The 27,502-nt window shown below is 42.4% G+C and overlaps 2 protein-coding genes across 2 annotated transcripts in view; one reads left to right on the forward strand and one right to left on the reverse strand.

Annotated features, from left to right (window-relative positions):
- LOC118594764 (TIR domain-containing adapter molecule 2-like) overlaps window positions 1-9,675 on the reverse strand; it is a 30,093-nt gene extending 20,418 nt beyond the window's left edge. The window contains 3 exon segments of the mRNA XM_036204925.1: window positions 2,489-2,616; window positions 4,980-5,225; window positions 9,183-9,675. Of these exon segments, the coding sequence (XP_036060818.1) occupies window positions 2,489-2,616; window positions 4,980-5,225; window positions 9,183-9,395 (587 nt within the window). The 5' untranslated portion in view covers window positions 9,396-9,675.
- Window positions 9,676-18,191: 8,516 nt separating this feature from the next.
- LOC118595039 (eukaryotic translation initiation factor 1A) lies at window positions 18,192-19,879 on the forward strand. The gene has a single exon (XM_036205307.1). The coding sequence runs from the start codon at window positions 18,324-18,326 to the stop codon at window positions 18,756-18,758; it is 435 nt and encodes a 144-aa protein (XP_036061200.1). The 5' UTR covers window positions 18,192-18,323; the 3' UTR covers window positions 18,759-19,879.
- Window positions 19,880-27,502: the final 7,623 nt, after the last annotated feature.

A 27,502-nucleotide genomic window follows, 5' to 3' on the forward strand; every position in this document is an offset into this window, starting at 1 on the left:
AATTGAAACAAAAGATGGATGACAGTACAGAGACATCAACAGAACCTTTCAGTAAACTTCTAGTCCACTGTATTTTCAAAGGGGATTACTGAGCCCAGAGGAAAAGTTGTAAGCCACAAACTACGGCCGTTTAATAGAACAAAAGAATATTTAGATTATGCAAAGCAGTATCTTAAAACATAACTTCACCCAGTTGAAATTTTAGTATAAACTCATGTATCAAGTTGTTTTCCATTATTTACTCTACTTTGAAAATAATACAATTATGATATTTAAATATGTATTAACTCATATGACTAAACAAAAATATTTGGGAAATTCAAACTCCTGCAACAACTTATATAAGGATTATAGAAATAAAGACAAGCTACAAATTATATCATAGGAGAAAAAAAAATCACACAGCATTTATGTGTGGGTATGTATTTTTTTATATATTCACACCAGTTGAACAGATAGCTGTCAAAATTTAGCCAGCTATTGGGAGATGAAACTAAATTCATACTATTTCTGACAATGGGTAACTGCTGATTTCAAGTCTGACTCATGGTTTCATTAAAAATGATTTATAGTAATAGTTCACTATCACGACATTTTGAGAGGCACAGATTAAATGATTTATGCCAAACCTGGCAAAATCTATACCTGACTCCATTTAATTACAGTGTAAGTATCCAAAGAGCCCACCAGCAACCAGATAAGCGTTTTACATGTGCCCATGCTTAGTAATCACATTAACATCGGTGCTTAAACCATTTACAGCTAAGAAGATGGGACATTTAAAAAGCCACAGGACAACTTCAATACAAGATCTCAAAAGGATAAGTTTGCAAAACCTTAAACTCTTCTTAATCTGTTTGTAAATGTTGTTTAAGGAGTAGTGATCTGGTCTTCAGGAATCCTAAAAGATTGGAACATGTTTACTCCTTTTACACGGGGACATCTGAAATTAGTAAGCAAGACAACTTGAATTCATTTTGCTCTTGCATGCTTATGTGTGCATATATATGTGTGTGTGTGCCCGCGCGTGCGTACATTTTAAGATGGCTTAGAATTCAGAGTCCACTTCTAGTCAGAAATGGTTAAGTGACTAGAATTGCTAGTCAGTTGCTATCCTAAGATGTCACATGTTAAAGTCTCCACGACACAAACTCATTTAGTTCTCATGACCTGTGGTGAAGAGGCATGGCTGAAAAGCAACTGCCATGGGTTTTCTTTTTTAAACAGCAGAGAAGCCCGCTTATCTATACAATTTGCCATCATTATGTATTCTATTCTGAATACTTGGATCAAAATCTCATTTCAGTCAGCTTAACCCACACAAGGGGTAAAACACAAACAGTACAAACCAATTCTACAGATTTTTAAATAGGAAACATTCACAGCATTCTAAATTTTAACTTTAGGGCTGCTAATCAAGAGATTGTAGAAACAAGACAAAAATGAAGAGATAAAATGAACTTCTCAGTGCATCACATCGTGAGGATAAGATGTATGGCACTTATGTGGTACTCGATCACACTTAGGCTGGGAATGACTTGACAAGAACTCGTTTACCAGAATGTTCAAACCACTCAGATCCCTCTTTTCTTTGTAAGAGCCTCAGAAACGCAATGTCACAGACAATTCGCTAAAATTGTTTCTATTTCGTTTACCCACATTGTAGTGTCTCATCTTATTCTTTATCCTAACAGTTACAACAATCTGATTTTTAAGGTCTATTATGCTGTTTTTCTGAGTGGTAATAACACTTCTAAACAAATAACATAGCTAGTTATGAGAATGAGAAAAAAATAAACAAACCAAAAAAACCTGTACATTTTCCAAACTAGCAAGAAATAAATTATATCATGATATATCAGTGAAAACTGTATCAATATTAACTAATAGTTCTATGGTAGATTATTTTCCCCCGTAAAATTAAGCAGTGCAGAATAGGGCCTGGCTACAGTTAATTACATTTGGTTTTCTTAAAAACACAACTTTATTCACTATAAACAATTAAAAGGCAGTTTTCTTCCTCTGTAATACAGACATTAAATCTAAGATTTTTTTAAAGTATCAACTACCTATTAAGAAAAGTACTTTGAAATGGTTAAAAGGAATCAGAATACCAAAGTTTAGTATATGAAGAGTAGATAGAAACCAAGAAAACATAGATCATTGCTGTTAGATATTTCATCTGAATAGCTGCACTAAGGTCCAAAGTTTTTCCACCTTTACAAATCGAAAGGTGTCCTCTCCCCATGGGGATATGCATTGTACATCTCTCCCAACAAGTATGAGTAGGGTTTTAGAATGTTGCCATGTTAAGTTCTTCAGTACCTAAACTTAGAGGGCAGGAATATTACAGTGGCACTGGTGCATCTGAAAGAGTAGTTACGATCCAACACGAGTTGTGGTGGTTCTTTTATCTGAGAAAAAACTTTTCAGAAGAAACACCTGCCCTATGCTAACCACCAGAAGGATGAGGGCTTCTCCCACTGACCAATAGGCCACTCTTGTATTTAGATCCTCTGCTCGGCTTCGGCCTTGAGCCTCCCTCAGTCGGAAATGAGTCTGATAGTCGATGACGGACTTCAGAGCTTCATGAATGGAAACACAAGCAGATTCCATCTAAACAGAAATATTTTCAGTTAGTTTAGCATCTTTCATAGTTCTGTACCTAGCACATTTTTCTGCTATTTTTATCTCAATTTCCCAATGGTTTGACCTTGCTGTAGTGAACTGGCAATCATTTTTACACTCGTATCAGTTGCCCTGGCAACGGTGCTCTTCTACTCATTCCCTGAGACAACTACTGATACAGGTCTGTTCTCCCCAAACCAGGATGCCACAGTTATGGCACTTCTAAGGTGGTAGATGAGGCACAAACTAACAAAAGTGAACATTTTTCTTTTTTAGTTAAGGTCAGTGGCTACTAAATTTCCAAAGAAGGTTTTTAAGAACTAGAAGAATACAATAGTGGGTTAGTAAGTTCACCAATAATGGGAGCAGAGGCCACAGCCAACATACTCTAAAACAAGTATGAAAAGACCCAAACACAACTAATCAAGTTATCTGAAACTTTAAATAGGCATAAGCATTATCAACATCTTTAGCTGTTTTGAATCTGAAAGTGTTAAGAGAATGTCCTTTATCCCTAACATTTTTTAGTGTTCTGCATGCACGTGTGTACCACGTATATGCCTGGTGCCAGAGGAGTCCAGAAGAGGGTACTGGATCCCCTGGCACTGGAGTTACAGACAGTTGTGAGCCACCACATAGGTGCTGTGCTGGGAGCCAAACCTGGGTCCTCTGAAGAGCAACAAGTGCTCTTAACTGCTGAACCATCACTCTACCTCCACCTTCTTCTAAAAGTTATCTCATCGATAAAAACATCTCCATCAGGCCAAGAACTAAACCAATATGTATATGCCTAGTACATTCAAGTTTCAGTATCACTGTAATTGGCTTGTGATCCTCCATTTGGATGATACTTTACTTTTTGTATGATTGTTATCATCTGACTTAAAATGGTTATAATTAAAAAAATAGCAGGGTTTAATATTCTACTGTTGAAAACCTAACCCTGAAGAAATACATGATTCATTACTATTTTTTTTTTTATTCATTACTATTTTATCTCACAAACCATGTAGGAAAAATTTAAAGGACGCATCTAACTTTGTCTTAAATTTAATTAAGGTACACAGACATTAGGAAATAACCTTGTTAATGACATTATTCGGCCAGGTATGCATGCCTGTAATATGAGTCCTGGGTGAGTTTTGGCAAGATCCAAGCTCAAGTAGTCAAACCTGGACTATGTGGTGGGTTGCAGGCTAGCTTGGACTACAGAACAAGACATTTTGATATGCAAGATAAGCAATTAACATGTGGAGTATGAAGTAAGAACTGTTATACTTGATGGACCTGGTGGTTCACACCTTCAATCCCAGCACTTAGGAGGCAAGAGATAGGCAGATTGCTATTGAGTTCAAGGCCAGCTTGGGCATCAGATCCTGGGGAACTAGAGTTACAGATGGTTATGAGCCACCATCTGGATGCTGGGAATCAAACTTGGGTCTTCTACAGACCAGCAAGTGCTCTTAACTGATAAACCAACTCTCCACCCATATTTCATGACACATTCCTTCACGGCTGACAGAAAATGCTTTAGAACATCGGAATTGCTTAGCCTTTTCACTTTTCTGTACAACTAACGCTTCCATCTTGGTGGCTACTGTGGTATGGATCCTCAGTGTCCCTTTGGGGCTACACGCTAAAGCACTGGCCACTAGCCTACAGCACTGATGGAGGAGAGGTCTTTAGGTGACAACGTTCATTGGAAAGGAGTTATGCCACAGGGGCAGGGCCTTGAAGTACTCTAGGATCCTGGGCCCCTCCTCTCTCCTTGCTGGTGTGAAGGTGAGCAACCTTGCTCTACTGAGCATTCCCAGCCACCAGTCTTCTACTTCTCCACAGGCTAGCTGACCAGAGCCGGAAACTTCTGAAACATTAACAAAATAAACCCTCCCCTTCTGCTAAGTTGATTATCTTAAGCTCTCTGTCCCAGCATTGGAAATTGAGCTGTGAGTTCCCACTTACATCAACGCTTCTTCCTTTCTTTACACTTAGGGGTTCATAAAATCTTTAAACCCTGGGTTTCATCACAGAAGTCTCAAGTTATCTTTCAAATGTCTAATCTGCAAGAATTTAGATTCTTTTTTTGGGGGGGCAGTTTTGAGACAGGGTTTCTCTGTGTAGCTTTGTGCCTTTCTTGGATCTCGTTTGGTAGCCCAGGCTGGCCCCGAACTCACAGAGATCTGCCTGCCTCTGCTTCTCGAGTGCTGGGATTAAAGGTGTGCGCCACCACCGCCCGGCCTTAGATTTTTAAATAGTCTCAAAATTCAATGTTCATTAAAGAGTAAACACAAAATGTTAAATTATGTATTCCTCCCCCTTTTAATCAAGGCTCATCTGCTCTTTTTATTTACCTGGGTAAGGGCACTGACTCGGTTCTCACTAGGAAACAAAGGTGGGTCTTCTCCAACTTGAAAATCGAAATACACTGTTTTATGTGTGAAAGTAGAAAACTCATTGCTGAAGCAGAATTTGTATGTCCCATTTCTGGAGGCTGTGAAGGTGAAACTGTCATACTGTTTCTTCATCTCCTTGTATAAGACTTTACCATCGGGATCTTCCAATCGACAATCTACATCATAGTGACCACCAGTGATCACCTGTAAGAGAGTTCAGAGATCACTGCAGCAAACAAATTTGGAAAAAGATCAACCAAGTTTCGTGCTAAAATGACAATAAGGCTGTATACAGAGGTCTTCCTATCACAACTTCACACACCTCGATTTTCACCAGTGGATTAAACATGGAGTTAAAATTTCAGTTCAACTAAAGCTTTATAGAAAGTGAAGAGGTTCCTTCCTAACAGCAGAGAGGAAATGTAATCACACCAACCATTCAGACAACTGTACTTGTTGATATAGTTTAAAAAGAGGGTAGCACTGAGAGACAACGGTTTTGGCAACCCCTAACAGGATTTCCCCGCAGCACTTGGCTCTCCTGAATCTTGGATCTGTAGACCAGGCTGTCTTCAAACTCACAAGATCTGCCTGACTCTGACTCTCAAGTGTTGGGATTAAAGGCGTGCACCACCATTGCCTGGCCAACTACAAATCTGTAATCCACCACCTCAGCTCCACAGGAGCTGGGGCTTTGCGTGTGCTAGCACATATGGCCAGATAAAACATTTTGAAGCCACAATTTTAAAAAGCATTCAATAAACTAGGCATTTACCCTTCTCTCTAAATACCCTTCCGTTCTAATATATCTAGGTAGTCTATACCTGACCACAGTACTCTGAATAAAACAAATGGAAAAAAAACCAGAATGTATCACCAGCCACATTTGTTCTATCGAAACTTAAAACAAGCAACCTTATTTTAGTTAATAGTACCTCTTCTAAATTTAACACAGCAACCTCATTTTAATTAATAAAATGTCTAAACTTGTCTGGTCACCTATGACTGGGATTGGCTATCATCTCAAACTCAGCTTTCACCACCTGTTCACATGATCACAACACTTTCTTTTTCTTTTCTTTTTTCCCCCCTGGTTTTCGAGACAGGGTTTCTCTGTTTTGGTGCATGTCCTGGATCTCACTCTGTAAAGCAGGCTGACCTCAACCTCACAGAGATCCTCCTGGCTCTGCCTCCCAGTGCTGGGATTAAAGGCTCACACCACTTTCTTGATCATACTAAATCTTCCATTACTAATCCATGATATACTATGGTCACAAATGCCTAATGGTTCTCAAATCTAATCTCTTCTAATCCAGGGTCTCCCGACCTGGTGGCAGGGGCTGTGTTGTCCCAGACACCACACCACATTTAGCATTAATCTTCCCTGCAATCCCAGTGCATTAGATGTCAGTCGCAGCACCCCACAACCTGCAATTTCTCCTTGTGAATAGGGGGTGTCCTATCTTTTTTCTTCCTTCAATTAAAAAAAAAAAAAACTCACTTAAAATCGTTTAAAAACTCACTATAACCTATCACAAATTCAGATCTGTCATTCCCAGCATGTATGTACTCCCTCACTGCACCTCTAAGCCTCAGCAACTTCCTGTTCATTACCATTATCGCTCCATATCACTGTCAGACTTCACAAGCTCTCTGCATTACATTTGTACTGACAATGGGGTTCAACAGAATTGTTTGCCAAAGAATCACAGGACCTGCTGGGCACATGCCTTTAATCCCAGCACTTGGGAGGCAGAGGCAGGTGGATCTTTGTGAGTTTGAGGGCAGCCTGGTCTACAGTGTGAGTTCCAGGACATCCAGGGCTACACAGAGAAACCCTGTCTCCAAAAAAAAAAAAAATAATAATAAAAAAAAAAAGAAAAGAAAAAAAAAATCATAGGACCTAAAATTGCAAATGCCTATAAATCTAGTTTATTACAAGAAAATGTAATACAAAACATCATTGCCAAAAGCTCTCAGCCAGAGATTTGGAGAGATCAGATATGGGCCTTCTTTGCCCTCCCTTTCTGAAGTCTGGGCCAGATATACTTTCTCTCAGATCAGGACCATTCAAGTGTGCAAGGATCCCTTGCAAGCAGGGAACCCAGAGCTGAGTTTTGTCTGAGTTGTGTTCTGGTCACACAGGCATTTAGGCAAATATGCTATAAACTGAAGAGCAGAGCTGTGGGGCAGGAATTGGAATTGGGGAATCATAGACCAAGGACAAACCTTGGTGTCACGGGGATGGACGGACAGACTGTTGGGGGTGGGTGGGTGAAGGAGTTAGGGGCGGTGGTGGTGGAAAGAGACACAACAAACTGGTCCAAACCGCCTCTTAAGCCTCTCAGCCCCCACAGCCCCAAAGCAAAACTATTCTTACCACTCAGTGTCATTTGCTCAAATGTCAGCACCAGAGCTTAGGCCAATGTCAGGCCTGTTGGGGCTCCCAAACTTATCTGTCTGGTGGTGTGCCTTTCCTCCTGTGATATTACAGAGCAAATCTTAATTACTCTTCCATGCAGCTCAAACCTCAGCTGCTCCACAACACTTCCCTGATGATCCCTTTGTCCCCTGCCAGCATTCTGCCGTGTGAACTTCTAGGGGTGCACTTTGATATGCAGACAGTCTACTCTAAGGTGGTACTGCAATAGAGTTCATCTTAAGACTCTCATTTCTATTACTTGTAAGTTTGGTGACCTTGGATCTAAACCCATCTTGGCTTCTGTTTCACCAACTGAAAGGAATAAAAAAAACCCTCTTATCTATTTCATATTAATTTTCTTGAGAATTAACATATATGAAACATTTGGCATACTGCATACATATAACAGATTTTTAACCTATTATAGCACCAAGCATAGTGATATAAAAATTCAAGAACTGGCTGGGCAGTGGTGTTGCACGCTTTTAATCCCTGCACTTGGGAGGCAGAGCCAGGGTGGATCTCTGTGAGTTCCAGGAAGGCACCAAAACTACACAGAGAAATCTTGTCTCGGAAAAAAAAAACAAAAAATCAAAATCAAGAACTGCATATTGAACTTAAACAAAGGAAATTCTGACTTACAGCTTAAAATTCCTTTGTAATTATCCATGTTGAGAATTGATACACATATATATCCTCAATTCTTTTTTGATCCTTAGTCTCCTCTCCCTCCCTCACCAATTATTACCAACAATATAAATACAAATTATTACCAAGCCCTGCTGATTTTACCTTTCGTTTTTCTCCTTCTGCACTAATAATACTAACCTAGTCTACGCTATTATCACTTCTTTAAAACATATTTTCGTTATTTTCAGTCATGTGTATGGGTATGTCTGGGAGAGGGTATGTGCATAGAGTGCAGGTGCCTACAGAGGCCGGAGGTGTTGGATCTCCCTGTAGCTCCAGTTACGGTATCCGAGCCACCTACCATTCAAGAGTGGCTGGAATTTTAAATGAGCCTATTAAAACCGGTAGACTGTGTTAGACTAAAGAAGTCACACTGATGAAAAAAGTTCCCGTTTTACACTGTCCCTCTTGTTTAATCTTTTTGTTGTTTTTGTTTTTTCAACACAGGGTTACTCTGTAGCTTTGCGCCTTTCCTGGAACTCACTTTGTAGCCCAGGCTGGCCTCACACTCACGAAGCTCTGCCTGGCTCTGCCTCCCGAGTGCTGGGATTAAAGGCGTGCGCCACCACCGCCCGGCTTAGTCATTTTTTTAAAAAAAAACACCACCTTTGACAGATGGTATTTTAAAATCCTCTAACAGAGAGTTTCCAATCACGCTGCAGTAACAGAGTCCCGGTGTCATACAAAAACAAAACCAGAAACCCCAAACCCAAACCCAACCCCTCAAAGACCCGAAAAGATCATGGAGTTATAGAAAAACCCGATTTAACTGGAGTTGTGGATTACAGGAATAGGGAGCTGGGCATCTGTGTGCAAGGATAACCTTTTTTTTTTTTTTTAAATCATGATTTCTTAAAGAAGAAAGTTACTTAATAGGGCTTAATTTCAATGAATGACACCGGAGAATGTCACAGCCACAGGAAGTGTTTCCGGAATTCACAAATAAGTTTTTTCCTGTAAGCTCCGAAAAGAAAAGCCAAATGCCCAGCCTCCGCAGCCGAGGCGACTCTTAGGTTAGCCAACCACAGCGGCTGGGGGGCCCGTGGTACCTGGAACTCCAGGGTGCACTTGGTGCCCTGAGTGATGTCCTCGTAGAAGCATTGCTTGGCATTGTCGGGCAGCTCGAAGGTGATCTCGGAGGCGCCGCTCGGGCCCGGCGGCAGCAGCAGCAGCAGTATCAACATCAGCGGCGGCGCAAGCAGCCTGCATCCCCAACGGCCCGCGGCGACCGCCCAGCGCGGCGCCGACCCCGGCCGCGGCATCCCGGCAGCGCGGCGGCCTCAACGGAGCTGCGGGGCCTTCGACGCGCGCAGCAGGCCCGTCCCCAACCGGCCCCGCGAGCCTCAGCGACGCGTGCGACGAGGAGCGAGCGCGGGCTTCCGAAGAGACGCACTGAGGGACCGGCGCGGCTCCGAGAAGACCTGAAGAACGGGAGGGGGGGGTGGTCCAGCCGGCGGACCAGCGGAGGAAGAGGCCTCGCTGACCGGAAGTACAGCGAGAGCCTAAGCGGAAGGGGCGGGGGCCGAGGCAGGCGCCAGCGACCCGGATGTGATATCCGGGGGCGAGGCGTTGGAGTGAGTACGTGGAAGCGCGCGAGGCCGCGGCGTGACGTAGGCGGCCTCCTTGGGCGAGGGGCGGGGCACGTACGGGAACTCCGCGGGAAGGGGCGTGGCCGGCCGTTGCCTAGGAAGGGCGCGTCGTCTTGCTGTTCGCCGGGCTGCGACGGTGGAGGGGTTCCGCTGTATTTTGTCACCGTGAGTACCGAGTTTGGGGACTCCCCGAGGGACTCTGAAGAGCTCATTTTGGCGGGGCGCGGGAGGGGGGGACTAGTCGCCGGTGGTAGAGAGTTTCCTAGTTTGCAGGACTCAAAATTATAATAGTAACTGGAGGAGGCCGCTTAGGCGGAAAGCGCATGTTCTTGGAGTTGAATACAAGGCTAGAATTTCCAGTCCCTGCTCTTTACCTCCCGGCCCTCAGACCTTAGCCTGGATGCTTAAACTCTGCCTTAGTCTAAAGAGTGCAAATGGTACCGCCTAAGATAAATGCGGAAAAGGCATCTAGGAGAGTGGCCCGCACGTGGTACGCACTAGATAAGTTTCGGTTAAATAAAACCAAGCATCTCTTGTGTACCCCTTATCAGGCTCCTCCCACCAATAAGTGGCCAAGTGGTCATCGTGTCTGTTGTACTGATTGATTAGGGAGTTAAGGAGCCAGCAACAGCAAAGTTACTAATTTGCCTGTGGCCAACATGGCGTTTCTTTTTTTTCCTTATTCTTTTTTTTTTTGTTTGTTTGTTTTTAGTTCTCGAGACAGGGTTTCTTTGTATAGTTTTGGTACCTGTCCTTGGATCTCACTCTGTAAACCGGGCTGGCCTCGAACTCTGTGAGATCCGCCTGGCTCTGCCTCCGCTGTACTGGGATTAAAGGCGTGCGCCACCGCCGCCCGGCCAAGATGGCGTTTGTTAAAGGGCATTCATAGTGTGTTTTCCGAGTAACAGTCAGGTGTGGTTTTTTTTTTGTTTTTGTTTTGTTTTTAAAAAGAAAAAGGCAGAGGTGGGCTTCAGGCTGCCGAGAATTAGTACTGGGGTTTTATGAGGAAGAAATCACAGGCAGGTAGGAGTGAGCCCGGCCTTGAGAGAGCATGCGGTAGGGCCTGTAAAAGGAGAGCCGGAAGTCTACTCCCTGCCCTGGGGCACCCTGAGCTTCTGCAGTGGCCTAAGGAATGGAGGCCAGAGGTCACAGCCTTAGTTTCATCTAGACTGGGCAGACTACACCTTCCTTAGAAACAGAAATATTGTTGGTGAGTGAAAGTAAAACCGAATTTGACGGTGAAAAATGTAGGTTCTGTTTTCTGACTGTGATCTTAGGTAGGTAATAGCTAACTCTTTAAACCAGCCTCTGAGCTGGGAATGTAGCTCACCAGCAGAGCACGTCCAAGGCCCAGCGTGGAATCCTCAGCAGTGTAGGGGTGGGGGGGCCATGGGGACGTAGACGATAGGGGGACAGACCACCTTCTTTCTTCATGACAATACAAATAAACAGGAAAGAAGAAATAAGACACACACACACACACACACACACACACACATATATATAAATATATATATATAAAAGAATAAATCTCAGTACAGTATGAGGGTTTGTGAGGGAAGAGAGGGAAAAGGGAAATGATGTAACTATAATCTCAAAAAATAAAATAATAAAAAATCAGTGCAATATCACTTTTAATCAAAACTACCACCAACAGACAACATTTTTAAAGTATAACAATGCTAGACGTTGTGTGCTGCTTGTGGAAATGTAGAAGCGGGCAACAACTTTGGGGAAAACCTGATATGTAATAGAGTGGAAGATATATGTATATTACATAATACATATCTTTATGGCCTGGAAGTTTCACTTTTCATAATTTTTTTTAAAAAGATTTATTTATAGCTGGGCGGTGGTGGCCCACACCTTTAATCCCAGCACTTTGGAGGCAGAGCCAGGCTGATCTTTGTGAGTTCGAGGCCAGCCTGGTCTACAGAGCGAGATCCAGGACAGGCGCAAAGCTACACAGAGAAACCCTGTCTCGAAAAAAAAAAAAAAAAAAAAAAAACCCAAAAATATATATATGATTTATTTATTCATTCATTATGTATGCAGTGTTCTGTTTGACTGTATGCCAGAAGAGGGCGCCAGATCTCATTACAGATGGTTGTGAGCCTCCATGTTGCTGAGAATTGAACTCAGGACCTGTGGAAGAGCAGCCAGTGCTCTTAACCTCTGAAACTTTATACCATACTGTACATATACCTTAGACTATATATTTTGGAGTAGTGATTCTCAGAGTATCTTCTGAAAACACCTGGAGGCTTCTGAAAATCTTTCAGAGGGTTTGTAGTTTGAGGCTGGATTTTTCATGGTGTGTTTCAATCAAAACAGCATACCATAGCAGATTGAAGGAAATGAGCACTCAGGATTTTCTATGAATCTAGATTTATAAAATATATGGCAATGTCTTTCCTCTCCTTTCCTTTTATTTGATGTGGTTATGCCTTATTTTTAAATATATTACCTATACATAATGGGTTGAGTTGCATACCTTCAGAAACAATTCCAAGGCCTCATTCCATCCCTGTGGATAGCACTTTATTTGGAAGTAGGAGTTGTTTGTTTGTTTGTTTTCAAGACAGGGTTTCTCTGTGTAACTTTGCGCCCTTTCCTGGAACTTGCTTTGGAGACCGGGCTGGCCCCGAACTCACAGAGATCCGCCCGCCTCTGCCTCCTAAGTGCTGGGATTAAAGGTGTGTGCCACCACCGCCAGGAAGTAGGATTTTTGTAGTTGTTAAATTAAGGATCCTCAGAAGAGATTATCCTAATTTTAGAGTGAGCCCTAAATGCAGTGAATGGTGGGTGACCTGATAGAAGAGAAGGTTAAAGACATATAGAAGAACATAAAGGCACACACATAGATTGGAGTGATGTGTGCACAAGCCGGGGAATACCAAAACTTGTCCATAGTCATCCTCCAGACAGAGTGAGCCAATGCTTTTATTTCGGCGGTCAGAAAATAAGTTTAGATTATTTTTAAGTCACTGAGTTTGTGGTTATTTGTTACAAGGTATAAAAGACATGAACATATTTCATGAGTTTAGTGGATTGTTCTTTAGTGAAAACTTGTCAAGTATCTCATACTTAAGAGAATGTCAAATGGACCCAATATTTATCACTTATGCAGAAATGGAGCACAACAGTTGATATCCGGTGCCTCCTTCTATTGCTGTCCACTCGGGTTTTTGGAAACATGTTATCCAGGATCTCACAGACTGGGCTAGATAGGCTGGTTAGCAGGCCCCAGTAGTCTTCCTGCCTGTCTCCCTAGCTCTGGGATTAGGCACAGGTCACCCTTTGGCTTTTTGATGGGTTCTGCAGATCTGAACTTAGGTCCTCATGCGTGTGCAGCATGCACTTTACCAACTGGGCCATCAACCCAGCCCTTTTTCATAATTTCTGGTAAGAGCTAGAAAGTCACACACGCACACACATGGGACAGACGCTTGGAGACTGAATTCCTAAATCTGAGTGCTTCTACAGCCTGTAATTTCCTACAATATATTTGAAATTAAAAATGTGATATGAGAGTGTGACAGCCTGATACTGAATAGAGGACAAAGCCACGAGGAAACCCGACATTGCTTTGTCACACAGGTCATGATTGTCTCAAGGAAGCCACCAACCAATGCCTGAAATGGAAGCTCTGGAAGAAACAAGAGTCCGGGAATCCAGTCAGTTACTGGATGGTTAACACATTAGAAAGTATAGTAGACCATGTTGTTCACCTCCCTGCAGAAGATCCTCAGCACGGCAGAGTTAATTAAGATTTGGGGTTACAAGCCTTGTGTTTTGGGCCAGTATTTTAAATCCACCAATGGAAATTGAAGGACGGGCCTTTCTTTTCAGAAAACCTCATCGCCCTAACAGCCTGTGACCACCAGGTGGTGCTGTTCGCTCTTCAGATTTCTCTACTGGCACAGACGCTGCATTGTCTGGTTTCTGAGGTTTACGGAAGTAACACAGCTGAAACATTTGAGCAGAACTTGCTAAAGACACTAGACTAACAAAAGGGAAGATGAAGAGTGATTAGGTAGTGGGTAAAAACCACTAACTGCTTCTAGAGTCAAGTTAAGAGTGTAAGCTCTCATTATATCAGGCAGATATCCATGCATGTGATAATAGGAACAATGTACAGGGTGCTATGACAGCAGGTCAGAGACCGTAAGTTTACATTCCTAATGTACACAGCTTTTGTTAAGTGAAGAGAATATATAAGAAAATACTATATCATCAAAACGTTTTTATTAAAGATAGCATGATACTGTGAAAAAAAATTGGGAAATTAACATAACATACCAAAGTTGGATTTCCATTGTAGTCTGTGGTGATATATTGTGTTCCCTAATAAACTGCCTGAAGAACAGAGAACAGAACAAGCCACTAGATCAAACATAGATGCCAGGCAGTGGTGGCACACACCTTTAATCCCAGCACTTGAGATCTCATGTCTCTGCTTAGGAAGCATACACGCCTTTAATCCCAGGAAGTGATGGCTGGGCAGAGAAAGGTATATAAGGCATGAGGAGACAGGACTAGAGGTTTTTCAGGCTGAGGAATTGGTGAGGTAAGAGGTGGTGGCTATGGCTTGTTCCTTTGTCTCTCTGATCTTTCAGCCTTTACTCTAATATTCTGGCTCCGAGTTTTTTATTAATAAGGCCATTTTAACATTTGTGTTACAGTAGTCATTTTCCAACAATGTGATACTAAGAAATTTTGTTAATGTCACAAAAAGTAATGTAAATAATGTTAGACATAACCTTATTTGTGGGCCCTAGAGACCTATATATTGTGTACTTATGAAAAGGGTGGGGTTTTTTGTTTTTGTTTTTTCAAGACAGGGTTTCTCTGTAGCTTTGCGCCTTTCCTGGATCTCACTCTGTAGACTAGGCTGGCCTCGAACTCACAGAGATCTGCCTGACTCTGCTTCCTGAGTGCTGGGATCAAAGGTGTGTGCCACTACTGCAGGCCACCTCATAATTTTTAAACTTACTGCAGAAATTTACCCAGCATTTATTACTGGCATTAGGATAGACTTACAAATCCACAGAGAGCCCAGAATTGAGAGGCTGGAATTGAAGCCTCATAGCTACAGGCAGTTGTGCCAAGAAACAAGTGTCAGCTAGGGTGTCAGAATTTCTTGACCAAATATCTTAACCTTACTGTTCCCTCTTTCATGAAATACAAAACTATTGCTTATAGCCCTAGAGAACTGCACTGTTCTTTTGTGTGTATGTGGGGTGGGGGTGTTCAAGAAAGGGTTTCTCTGTGTAGCCTTGGCTGTCCTTGAACTTGCTCTGTAGACTAGGTTGGCATCAAACTCAGAGATCCGCTTGTCTCTGCATCACGAGTGCTGGGATTAAAGGCATGCACCACCACTGTCTGACTGGGCATTGCACTGTTCTTTATGGTGTGGTTTGCTATTGCATGTTTATAAGTACTCTGTCTCTTCAGTTACCCAACTTGACTGCACCATCTTTTCCCCCAGTGCACCCCCGATTGGCACAGTGTTGTGATACTGTGACTAGTCCCAGAAATCAAGGCTAAATCTTTGAAACAGCAACAGACCCTAGATTGTGTTGTGTAATGTTTGAGGAATACAGGGAGGAATGGGCACTGTTGCTCAACTGTCCTTACTGATGACCTGGAATGACAAGGTATTAAGAAATCAAGTAGCTGTGGAACTTGATCGCCACAGTGATAATGCTTTTTACAATATATCGTCATGTGAGTTATTCTGATGCACCCTAGGGAAAGAACATGAGTAGAGAAAGGAGACATGAAATAGCCAGACTTCATGAGCAGCCATGGCTATAAATGTGTTTTATTGCCTGTAGTTGCAGGACAGTGTGGCTGAGCACTGTGCTTAGGATCTGGCTGTGGGGTGGTAAGGATTGAGCACCACTTAACCCTCTCGTCCATGTGGTTGCTTATGGTAATGTAAGGACACTTAGATGAAGGAGTGGGACACTGAATCACAGAATGGAGGTGTACTTAATACCAAAGGAAGGTGCCGTGCATCACCCCCAGATTTCACTAGTCTCACGTGTTCCATCTCCATAAAGCAGTTGGATTGCTGAAAAGTGCAATAGCCTATTGATAACCTAATTCTAAGAAAGTATGCTCATAGGCTATTTTATACATTGTGGTATGTACCTTAAATGAGCAGCTAAATTAATCTAGTAACAAAACAAATGTGGTGTTTGCAAAAATGTACTAGGCCATAAAGTAAGACTTAATAAATTACTAGGAATTGCTAATATACAGTTGGTTTTTCAGCAGTTGTAAACCATAAAAAGAAAGCAGAAAAACTTGTTTGATATTAAAAACAAGTGGCAGAAAATTCATTAGCATATCATTGGCAAGAAGAAATACAGAGCTTGAAAAACCAGTGAGGAAATTATTATCTGTAGATGTTTATTTGTAAAACCCAAACTCTTTGCCTCTTTTTCCCCCAAAAGACCCACTACTGATAGGAATTTTGAGTTTAGTGAAAGCACTGGACGTCTCTATGTAAATATCAGAATACTCAAATATTTAAATGGTAATTTGGGAAATAAAAATCTAGAAATAAATTCTGAAAAAAGAGTTGATGAGAAATTTAAAATATATATGTACATAAAGGGAGTAATGAGATGTTTTAAGACATTTAGACTCATGTTAATTCTATCTTATTGGTCTGTGGATGGTATATAATTCCAGTCAATATTCTAGTAGGGTTTTTTTTTTGTGTGGAAATTGGCAAGCTGATTTTAAAATGCTTATAGTGATGCAGAATTCTAAAGTAGCCAAATCAATCTCACAGAAGAAAAAAATGGTCCTAAGGACACAGACTACACATTCCAAAATATACCACAAAGCTTCCATTCAAATAGTCTGTCATGGGGACAAATTAGTCAAGAAACCGACTGAAAAAGGAATACCATTGCAATTCACTGGAAGGATTATGTTTCAGATAATTTTGTGATAAGTGGTGTTAGATCTGTTTGAAGTCAGTGTGGAGAATAAAATGACTCTTGAACACTCATACCTATAAACTAGTATTAAAGAGATTGAGGCAGGCGGATCACAAGTTCCAGGCAAGCCTTGGCTACATAGCAAGGCCCAGGCTCAAAAAACAACAAAAACAAAGGTATTATATCTAAAGTCCTCTAAAGAACTGAAAAATAGGAGGCTGGGGAGATGGGTCAGTTGGTAATGTACTTGCTGCGCAAGCATAAGGACTTGAGCTTGATGCCAGCACTCTGGGTTTACTCTATTAGCATGCCTAGCCCTGGGGAGCAGAGACAGGAAGAGGATCCCTGGGACTTGCTGAACACCTGTTCTAGCTGAATCCGTGAACTTTGGGTTCAGTGAGAGACCCTGCCTCAAAAACAAGATGGAGAGTGATTGAGGAAGATACCCAGTGGTGACCTCTGGCCTCCACATGAACATGTTTGTATGTACATGTGTCACCTCTACACACACAAGTAATTCAAATTTGAAACAAGCATAAATTATCTAAAGTATGGTAGGTATTTGAATTTTTTTAGAAACAATCTTTCTGTCAAGGGTATCTTGTATTTTGTCAGAATTTATTGAATACAGTAAATTCATAAACTCACATTAGTTTTATTTGATGTAAGAAATCCAGATTTGCTCGATAGCTGATCACTGACAGTTATAGGTTCTTTTATTCCAACCTTAATTACTAGTATTAACTTCCAGATCACACATTACACCTCCTGTATATGAGTAGGTTGCAGAATCTTCATTAAAAAGGGTCACACAGGCTGCCTGCCTGTGTTCAGATTGTAGAAGGGCTGTCGTAAAGGCAAAGACCTACTGCAGAGCAGGGGCAGGCCTGCAGGGCACCAGACCTCCATCCAACAGGCCATTGGAGAGGCAGTTTGGAGAGGCCAAGTGTCAGCTAGGAGAAGCTGTACTGGAGCTGGGGTCCTTTGCTGTGTGCTCTGCCAGTATTCCTGGATGAACTTGTGACAGGTGACCAGGGCATTAGTCAGCATGCTGCTACATTTGGCTTCGGGGTGCTCCTTCTGGTACAGTCCCAGGTAAGGGGGGTTCCATCTATATGCTTGGTAAGCTCATGTGTCTTGTATTCCGATAGGTTTCATTATTGGCACAAAATACCAGTTTGTGTCTCCTGATGTGCTAGCAGTGATGGTGTTTACTTTTGTAAACAAGATATGGAGCCATTATTTCTTGGCACTTTGAAAATGGAGTAGCTCAGGTCAAGGCTGCTGCTTCATTAGAGCAGGCCGTGGCCAGGCAGAGGTTAGAAGTTAGTATTCCAGACAACACAGTGTAAGCCAGAGTCGGCCCGGCCTGTTCTCCATGGTGACTTAGTATTTACACGGAACTCTTAGTAACACTATTCTTGTTCTGGCAGCTAGCAGAACCCAGGACTCTGGAACACTGTTTGCTGCTGGGGGATCTTCTACACTTACAGTTTACCAGGAAGCTCCAGCTGCTACACAGTTGCTTCAGATCTCCCACTGTTGACACTTCCTGCTGCCCATCCCAGGAGCAGCCCTTGGAGAGGAGTCACAGCCCGCATCAGCACTCACCCACCCCAACTCCCGTGCTTCCCTTACCACCATGCCGAAGAATAAAGGCAAAGGAGGCAAAAACAGGCGCAGAGGTAAAAATGAAAATGAATCTGAAAAAAGAGAGTTGGTGTTCAAAGAAGATGGGCAAGAGTATGCACAGGTGATCAAAATGCTGGGGAACGGACGCTTGGAGGCCATGTGTTTCGACGGTGTAAGGAGGCTGTGCCACATCAGAGGGAAGCTGAGGAAAAAGGTTTGGATAAATACCTCAGACATTATCTTGATTGGTCTCCGAGATTATCAAGACAACAAAGCTGACGTCATCTTGAAGTACAATGCCGATGAAGCGAGAAGTCTGAAGGCGTATGGAGAACTTCCAGAGCATGCGAAAATCAATGAGACGGACACATTCGGTCCTGGGGATGATGACGAAATCCAGTTTGATGATATTGGAGATGATGATGAAGACATTGATGATATCTAAGCTGAACTAAGCATGTTACATCCCAAGTTTTCTGAAGCTAGTTCTGCACAATTGGGATCTTGACCTTCAGCTGTTAAGTAAAACTTCTAGCATGAGTATGACTTGTTAAAGCAGATTGATGTATTTCTATTTTTTAAGGTATTATATTTCTTTGAAAACCAAAGATGTTGAGTTATCCTAAGTGACATGTTAACACTTTGTTCTGGTAGATGGACTTGAACTTAGGGGTACAGCAGGGTGCACTATTGGGACTGCCTTTCCATTTGTGACGCTTCATTGCTAACACCTGAGTGTTCTGTGTCAGCATTGTGAGCTGCTGAGCATCGTGGGCCGAAGTCTGCCCTCGTTCCTGCACATCTGCTTCAGGCCTTTATGTTCTAATCATCTGCCTGTGCTTTGAGACTTCAGTCAGATCTACAGGTGGTCCAAGTCTGCATTTGGAGTCAGACAGAATGCAGCTATTTTTGTGTTTATGGAGCCGTGCCATTTTATATTTTCATGTTCTATACATTGATTTTAGCCTTTATGTTGCCACCATAAACAGGCATTTCATGGTGCAGTTTTTAAATTACATGGGTAGCAATTTTGAGTTTTAAAAATTAGTCATTGCAGAAATTAAACACTTGGGAGAGAATCATCTTGACTTTAGAAATATCATAGTTGACAATGTTTATATGTAATTTCTACTTTTCTAAGGCATACCCCAAAATAGGAAATAAAAAGAGAAATAACTATGTTCTGATACTTACATAGAGAAATTTTCAAAGAAGGTGTTGTTAATAACACATAAAACATTTTTTTACTTTGCAAAGTAGATTGTGTAAAAAAAGTCATTTTCAAAAAGTTAGCTACTATATTGAGGCTTTGAATGATTTAATTGCTGTGTATAGATTAAAGTTAATTAGATAATTGTATAAACAAAGCCTTCCTTAAACTAAGCTTATGTTAAAGGGAAAGGAGCCACAGCTTAATGAAAAGTCAGTTCCTGCTTTCTGAATGGAGGGGTCCAGAAGTAGAAACACAATAAAAATATGTTGATATGAAAATATTTTTTTCTCTTCTTAATATGTTCGTTTTATCACTTGTATGGAACAAAATAAAGGACTGGATGATTTCTAGTTCATCATGATTTCTAATTCATCATGAGAGGCTTTTTTTTTTTAATTAGACTGGCATTTAACATATACTTACTATTTGCTCGTTTCAGTGATGTTGGTATTGGTGGTCTGCAGTTCAACCCTTGCTGATTGGGAAGTAAATGTAAACCTTGTCTATCAGTCTTAGGATGTCTTATTTTTAAAGAATAGTTCGTTTTGTTCCAGGCATCTGTAAACATGAAAATAACAGTATTCACCTTCATCCCCATCTCCCCCCATTAGCCCATAATAATGTAGCTTAAAATTCCCCAGTCAGAAAGAAAGGCAAACACAGTTTTGCTGGTCATTGATGGGTGGATCTCTTCTAGATAGATATGCTGTTCTTTGTAAAGACTAATTTTGTAAAATAAAGCTAGACACAGTGCCAGATAAGAGGCATTGTCCTTCTCCCCAGGACAGTGTGTCTTCTAGAAAGGGAACACATTGCTGAAGCTTTGCGTTGTTCTACACAGCATATCTAAATATATGCTGTTAACTGAGGTTTATTTCATTGCCACTACATTTTTAATACAGGAAGAAAACTTGATCATGGGCCAGCTAGCCTGATGTATTCAGTAGCAAACAAGAGACCCTGTCTCAAGTTAGGAGGTGAGGACTAGCACCTGAAGGTGTCCTTTAACCCCTACAACTGTCTATGACATGCACGTGTGCATAGACATACAGCACACACACAAAATCTGGACTTGAGGCTTCAGTATCATAGTGTTCATTTGGAACCATCAGAGGCAAACACTGAGGTCGTGTTCACATTTCCTGTCTCCTGGTTGTCAGTATCTACATTTTTTCTAACCATCCTAGATCAAGGAATAATTCTTTTATAACGAGTGATTTGTTTATTATAAGTAAATGTTGACTTCAGTGTTAGAATTAAAATTCAGTACTTCTGGCTGGAGAGATGGCTCAGAGGTTAAGAGCATTGGCTGCTCTTCCAGAGGTCCTGAGTTCAATTCCCAGCAACCACATGATTGCTCACAACCATCTGTAATGAGATCTGGTGCCCTCTTCTGTATACATAATAAATACATCTTTAAAAAAAAAATTAAGTACTTCTTTCCCACAACTTTGTTACACCACATTCCAGCCTCCTGGAGGTCACTCTCTCAGGAAGCCTGTGGCTCTTACCTTTCCTCAGTTTCCCTAGCTGGCCACAACAGAAACACCAAACTCCCTGTGGATCATTGATCAGATACTTCTAGCTTCAGGGTTCCTCACCCTCAGGGCCAGTGTTGTTTTTATCAGACCACAGAAACAATTCCTGTGGATCATAACCTAGGATGATGTATTATATCTTATGTATCCCAGGCTTGCCTTGAATTAGCAATGCCGTAGTGCCATCCTGCCCTGTTAACACATGATTTAAAGCTTATTTCCCAATCATAGCTCAAACATGAACCGTATGCCCTTAGTTGGCTATTTTTGTACTCATGCAATATTTTACTGCTAATACCTCTAGTTTTGTGCATATGCACTTTGAAGTGCCTGTTCTGTTTTCCACCTCCCACTAGGTGGTGCATCGCTCTATCCCTGTTTAATGAAAATACTGGGGTTTGTGCTGTCACTACAAATACCAATGGAACAGACAGACAAGAGTTGAAGGTTGTGTTTTAATCAGAGCTGGCAGTCTGAGAAGGAAGTAAATTAAGACCTTAAAAGAACCGCATCTCTTTTCTGAGACTGGATGTTAGAGGGAGAGCTGGACATACCGGCCGTCGATCATTTCAGAGCTAACCTCCCCTCTGGTCAGGTGACCAGCCATGTCCTTTGGAGTTGATTCCTCCTTCCTCACCTCCTGTTCTTTCTGCTCATCTGAACATCCAGGGTGAGACACCTCTTGAAAGGCTCAGTTTGGTGTCTGCTGGTGTCAACCTTGTGCTCCCCCAAGACCATTTGGATCTGAGGGGCAGGGAGCATTGCAGGAAAAAAAACCAAAACTTAGTGTCCATATGCTAATCTGTGAATAACATGTATGTGCAAATCCCTTCCTACATGAAACACAAATGTGTCCTTACAGGATGGAATACTCAAGTCCTTATCTACCCCCCCTGACTCTGTCAGTTGAATTTTCTGTGTTCATGTCTGTTCTGTTAGGTTCACAGAACCACAGTCTCGGATCCACACTACCCCATTTCTCTGATCAAAGGCAGTGAAGTGGAAAAGATCACATACAGTTTGGGAACATGGGGAACGAAGGCCTCCAGCCACATTGCAGAGGGGCCTCCTAACTCTGCCTCTGTTCAGCAAAGGACTTTGTTTCTGATTTTACTGAGCAAATGGGAGTCATTGCATGAGCAAACCTCTTACTGACATCCTCCCTCCCCCCAGCCACCTACAAATGCCCAGCTGCATCTCAGTCACTTTCCTACTATCCCAGGAAGAGGAGTCCGTCCTAAAAGGGGCAGTTTCTCCTCACTTTTCCCACCATCCAACCTGGAGATCTTTATTCATTATCTTCTTTCCCATAACTTGCTTTTTGTTGGTTCATCCTTAGTGAATATATATTTATGTCTTATGTATGTAATCCATATAATCCTTTTAAGAGGGATGGCAAAGTCAATCTAAATTTGAATGGATTCATCGTTAAGAGGGTTTCTCTGTGTAACAGTCCTGGCTGTCCTGGAACTCGCATTGTAGACCAGGCTGGCCTCAAACTCACTGAGATCTGCCTGCCTCTGCCTCCCGAGTGCTGGGGATAAAAGGCGTGTGCACCACCGACCAGCCCCTGAGTGAATATTTAGTGAGCATTTATATAAATATACGAAACCACATCCGGTGCACCTTCAGGGTAATCGCTGTCCCTGGGAAGGTGATGGATGACTCAGCATCATCTCTTACGAAAGCCTGCGTGCCACTCACAGGTGCTTTTCAAAGCAGAAATCCTGCATCACATGGGATGAGTTGAAGGCTGGACACCGAGGGCCTGAGAGTCATTCACAGGCGCCATGTCTTCAGAAGAGAGAAGGCTCTTCCCCTGAACTAGGGTTATTCTAAACAGAAGTGAGAATACTTGACACTCAGTAAGAAGCAAGGAAAATGGAGGATAGTTGAAGCTAGGGCAGAAAGTAGACACTAAGACCAGCGGGGGAGCAAGTAGAGAGGAGACTCAAGCGAAAGATCTAAGTAGGAAGCTTCTTTGTTAGCCAGTGTTTGTGTCCCTGGTGCCACTTCTCTGTCCTCTCACAAGTCTGCATAAGACTGCTGTGGATATTGCTCTGTGTAAATAAAGTTCTGATTGGTCAGTGGCCAGGCAGGAAGTATAGGCGGGACAAGAGAGAAGAGGATTCTGGGAAGTAGAAGACTGGAGAGAGACACCGCCAGCCGCCGCCATGAAAAGCAACATGTAAAGACACTGGTAAGCCACAACCCATGTGGCAAAGTATAGACTAACAGAAATGAGTTAATTTAAGATAGAAGAAGCAGATAACAAGCAGCCTGCCACGGCCATACAGTTTTCTAAACAATGTAAGTTTCTGTGTGCTTTCTTGGTTGGGTCTGAGCAACTGTGGGACTGGCGGGTAAGAGAGATTTGTCCTGACTGGGCCAGGCAGAGAAACTCTAACTACATAAGACTTTCCGTGGGGGTCTTCACATCTCTCTTGCCTGACGATCTCATCACAGGAAGAAAGCATTTGTGAGACTGAGCGTGACCACCTGCATACAGCCCCGGAGTACACAGCCGTTAGAGGGAGAGTTTGGGTTTCCAGAAGACACTGAGTGGGGCTATCCTCGTTAGGCTTTCAATTGATGTGATGAGACACCGTGACCAAAGGTAAGTTGGGGAGAAAAGGGTTGGTTTGGTTACACTTCCACATTGCAGTCCATCATTGGAGGAAGTCAGGATAGGAACTCAAGCTGGGCTAGAACCTGGAGGCAGGAGCTGATGTAGAGGTGATGGAGGAGTGCTGCTTATTGGCTTGCTCATGGCTTGCTCAGCCTGCTTCCTTGTAGAACCCAGGACCACAGCCCAGGGGTAGCCCCACCCACTGAAGTGCCCTACAGTTAGATTTTATGGAAGCATGTTCTCAGTTAAGGTTCCCTCCTTTCAGACAACTAACTTGTGTCAAGTTGACATAAAGCTAGTCAGCACAGAGCTTTAGGTTGATTTTGCCATTCATAAAATTCATACGATTTTACAGCCGTATTTTCCTAAGTAAATACCCAAGGGTTCCTAAATTGAGTGATCATAACCTAAAATTAGTTGCTTGCCAGAGTTTTACTGGAGAGTCTTTTAAAAAGGCATCTAGCTGCTGCAGAGTGCTACAAAATTCCCAAAGTGCCATGCGCAGAAAGACTAGAATTTCCCTCATTCTCAGAGACCCTGAACCGTTGTCTGCTTCATCAACACTGGCCTGAGTGGATCGCGTTTCAGTTCCTCTGTTGATCAATATGATGCCACCTCTGTAGATGTGTGTGCCTGTGTTCTGCAGAGTTGCCACACTGTCACAGTTTTTCTTTTGGCTCTCTCTAGTCTCTTAGCACCAATTCTGTTCCTCCTGTGGAGATGGAAACAGCCTGGATAGGCATGGTTAGGCTTCCGTGCCAAAAGGTTAGCGATTGAAAAAGACTAGTTAAGTGCGGGCATTTTGGTAATGCCTTTGTTGGCCTTTTTAATGTGTCTTTCACATAGCCCAGTGGATGCTAGGGTGGGAAGGCTGTGTTCAGTTTGAGTCTGGAAAAATTGGTGACCTCATTCTGGTGCAACTTTCTTGTGCTCTCTAGGGTTAACAGGTGATGGTCACTCTTGGTTTTAACCATTTGTGTCTTTCTTCTTCTTTTTTTTTAATCAGGTTAAAAAAATTGGCAATTCTTGTGAATCTTTTCAAAGAACCAACTTTTAGATGAGTGGGTTTCCATTCTCAGCTTCATTAATTTCCACTTCCACCTTTACTTTCCTTCTATTGTGAGGTCAGTTTTTCTTACATGCCTTACAGTACTCTACTGATGGGAGGTGGTTTGGGTGCTTTTGGTTGTGTCGATGAGATTTTATTACTAATGCAGACATTTACAGCAACAAATCCCCCTCAAAGGATCACTGTGGTGGTTTTCTACAAGTTTGGAAGTGTTATGTCATCATTTTTAATCATATGGAAGAGTTCTCTTATGATTTCCTTTTTTAACCCACTGGCCACAAACTCAGATTCTCCTGCCTCTGCCTCCCAAGTGCTGGGATTAAGGGTGTATGTCACCATACCTGGGTCCTCTGCTGGTGATTTCTAAGATCATTATATCCTGATTAAGAAATTAATTTTTCTCCATCCTTTTGACTGTATTGGAGTGTTTTTGAGGTGTCAAAAATGGCTTCTAGTAAAAGCATCTTCATGGGTGCTTAAGAATGTATGTTGTCCTACTGTATAATAGGTCTAGCCAGAGTCCAGTGTTGTTCAGGTCTCCTGTTGATTGGCTAAGCTGTTTGATTCTTTTTTTTTTTTTTTAGATTTATTTATTATGTATACAGTGAGTGTTCAGCCTGCAGGCCAGAAGAGGGCACCAGATCTCATTGTAGATGGTTGTGAGCCACCATGTGGTTGCTGGGAATTGAACTCAGGACCTCTGGAAGAACAGCCAGTGCTCTTAACCTCTGAGCCATTTCTCCAGCCCCTGATTCATTTTTTTTTTAAAAGACAATGAACATCATTTACAGCACACATGCGCATCAGCATACTTATCTCAATCCCTGCAAGATGATATAGAGAGAGCCTGCCCATGCCTGCAGAGGTGGCAGTAGAGGGCTGTAGGAAAAGAACCCCAAGCTTAGGGAACCCACATCTTTGTAAAGGCCCAATAAGTCCACCTGGCCTTTGTTCTAGATGGAGATATCTTGTTTACTGGAGAGTAAATAAATCTGTCTTTTGATTTAAGGAAAACTATGATCTCTGTCATCTAAGATTATTCATCACAAACGTTCTTGGAGAGTCCAGAACATGGGTGGTCATTGGTTCTGCAAGACAGGTAGAGAGAAAAGAGGCCCATAGAACTGAATCAGTCAACAGAAATACTCACTGCTCTCTTTCCCCTTCAATCACTTCCGGGCTGTTCTTAAGAATATGATAAACTGGGTAGTTTACATCAGAAATGCACTTCTCACAGCTCCCTTGAGGCTGTTAATTCCAAGATCAGTGCTTGGCTAGTCTGTTCCTGCTGAGATCCTTTGGTTTGCAGACAAGCTGCTTAGCTGTGTCTTCAGATGCCAAGAGAGGAATCCTCTCTCATGGCTCTCCTTACAAGAGTACTAATTCTGTTCAAGAGGGGTCCAGCCCCAAGACCTACCTTCTAAACGCCCATGCCCATGTTTGATTGGGAAAGGGGCTTTAACGTAGGAATGGTGTGGGGGGGTAGGTGGGAGGAAGCATAGGCGTGTGTGTTAGGTAGCACACCAGTATCCTGTTTTCCACGGCAAAATAGCTCAGTGTTTCCATTGTGTCACCCAGGGACTTAGGAATCAGTGTCCACTCCTAACTTCTAGAGTCTTCGCCTGGTAGACATTCTACCAACTGAGCTACATCCCCAACCCAAGATTCTCATTTTCAAATGGGTTTATAAGATTGCTGTGAGACACTTCATGTGAATGCTTTTCATATTAGTAAATACTCAGCAAATGAGAACAATGGATATTGTTTATACCTGCCTAAGGGACAGTGAAGTGGTAGTGTCTTTCCCTTGAGATGATTATTATTAATCCCAGAGTAACTCAACGCCATACTTGAATGCCATGAGAACCACACGTTTCAGAGAGCCCTGGCTGGGAAACAACATTCTTTTAAGGACTTGATACTTCGTGAAGAGTACAGGTGGTGATCCGTGCACATAATACATTGGCAGCACTCCGTGAAGAGGAGGCTGGGGATGAGCCCAGGGTGAGTCCAGTGTACTCACTGTGCTCTGCTCCTCTCCAGTGTCCCTGACCCTGTCCTCTCTTGCCACTGCGGTGCCAATGGGCACTGCTACACAAAGGAGGAACAGAAGCACTTCACCTTACAATCCACATGAGGTCAAAACCATGGCTCAACGCTGAAGTTCACACATACGTTGGGCAGGAGGAAGCGGAAAGTTGGAATCTCTGTTTAAAGGCATTATGTATACCAGGCTGACAATTAAATAGGCATGGGGAGGGATCGTTCTAGACACTGGACATGAGCTGCTGATCAAAACAGATAAAATGACCCAGAGCTCACGAGTTAGGAGCTGATAAAATTGCTACAAACAGATGGAACGTTCTTCATTATGCAATTGTCAAGTGTACAAAGCATGGGAAAAACCCACAATATTTTTATCACTCAGTCCAACAATTATTGACAGGAGGCCAAAGTTATTCAGTCTGTAGCTCCCATACTTCAGAACTGCTTGAAGGCACAGTCAAACGCTTTGACTTTGGCTTTTAGAACTCTCTCCTCTGATTGGTGGGTATTAAAAATAAATAAATAAAGCAGAGCCCTTAATTTTTCCAGTGTTGGCGTGGTGAGAATCATTTTTGTTCTCAGTAGGCTAGCCTCCTGCAAAAAGCCTGGGGGTGTCCAGGGCTCACTCACCAACCCTGTACTGAGGCTCTAAAAGGATCTGAGTAGACCACATTCTGCTGCTAGTACACAGCAC

This window comes from Onychomys torridus, chromosome 13, assembly GCF_903995425.1.
Source record: "Onychomys torridus chromosome 13, mOncTor1.1, whole genome shotgun sequence".
Taxonomy (NCBI): domain Eukaryota; kingdom Metazoa; phylum Chordata; class Mammalia; order Rodentia; family Cricetidae; genus Onychomys; species Onychomys torridus.

Bases quoted from the DNA above. Each gene is read 5' to 3' on its own strand.
- LOC118595039 (XM_036205307.1), top strand. From the start codon at position 18,324: ATGCCGAAGAATAAAGGCAAAGGAGGCAAAAACAGGCGCAGAGGTAAA.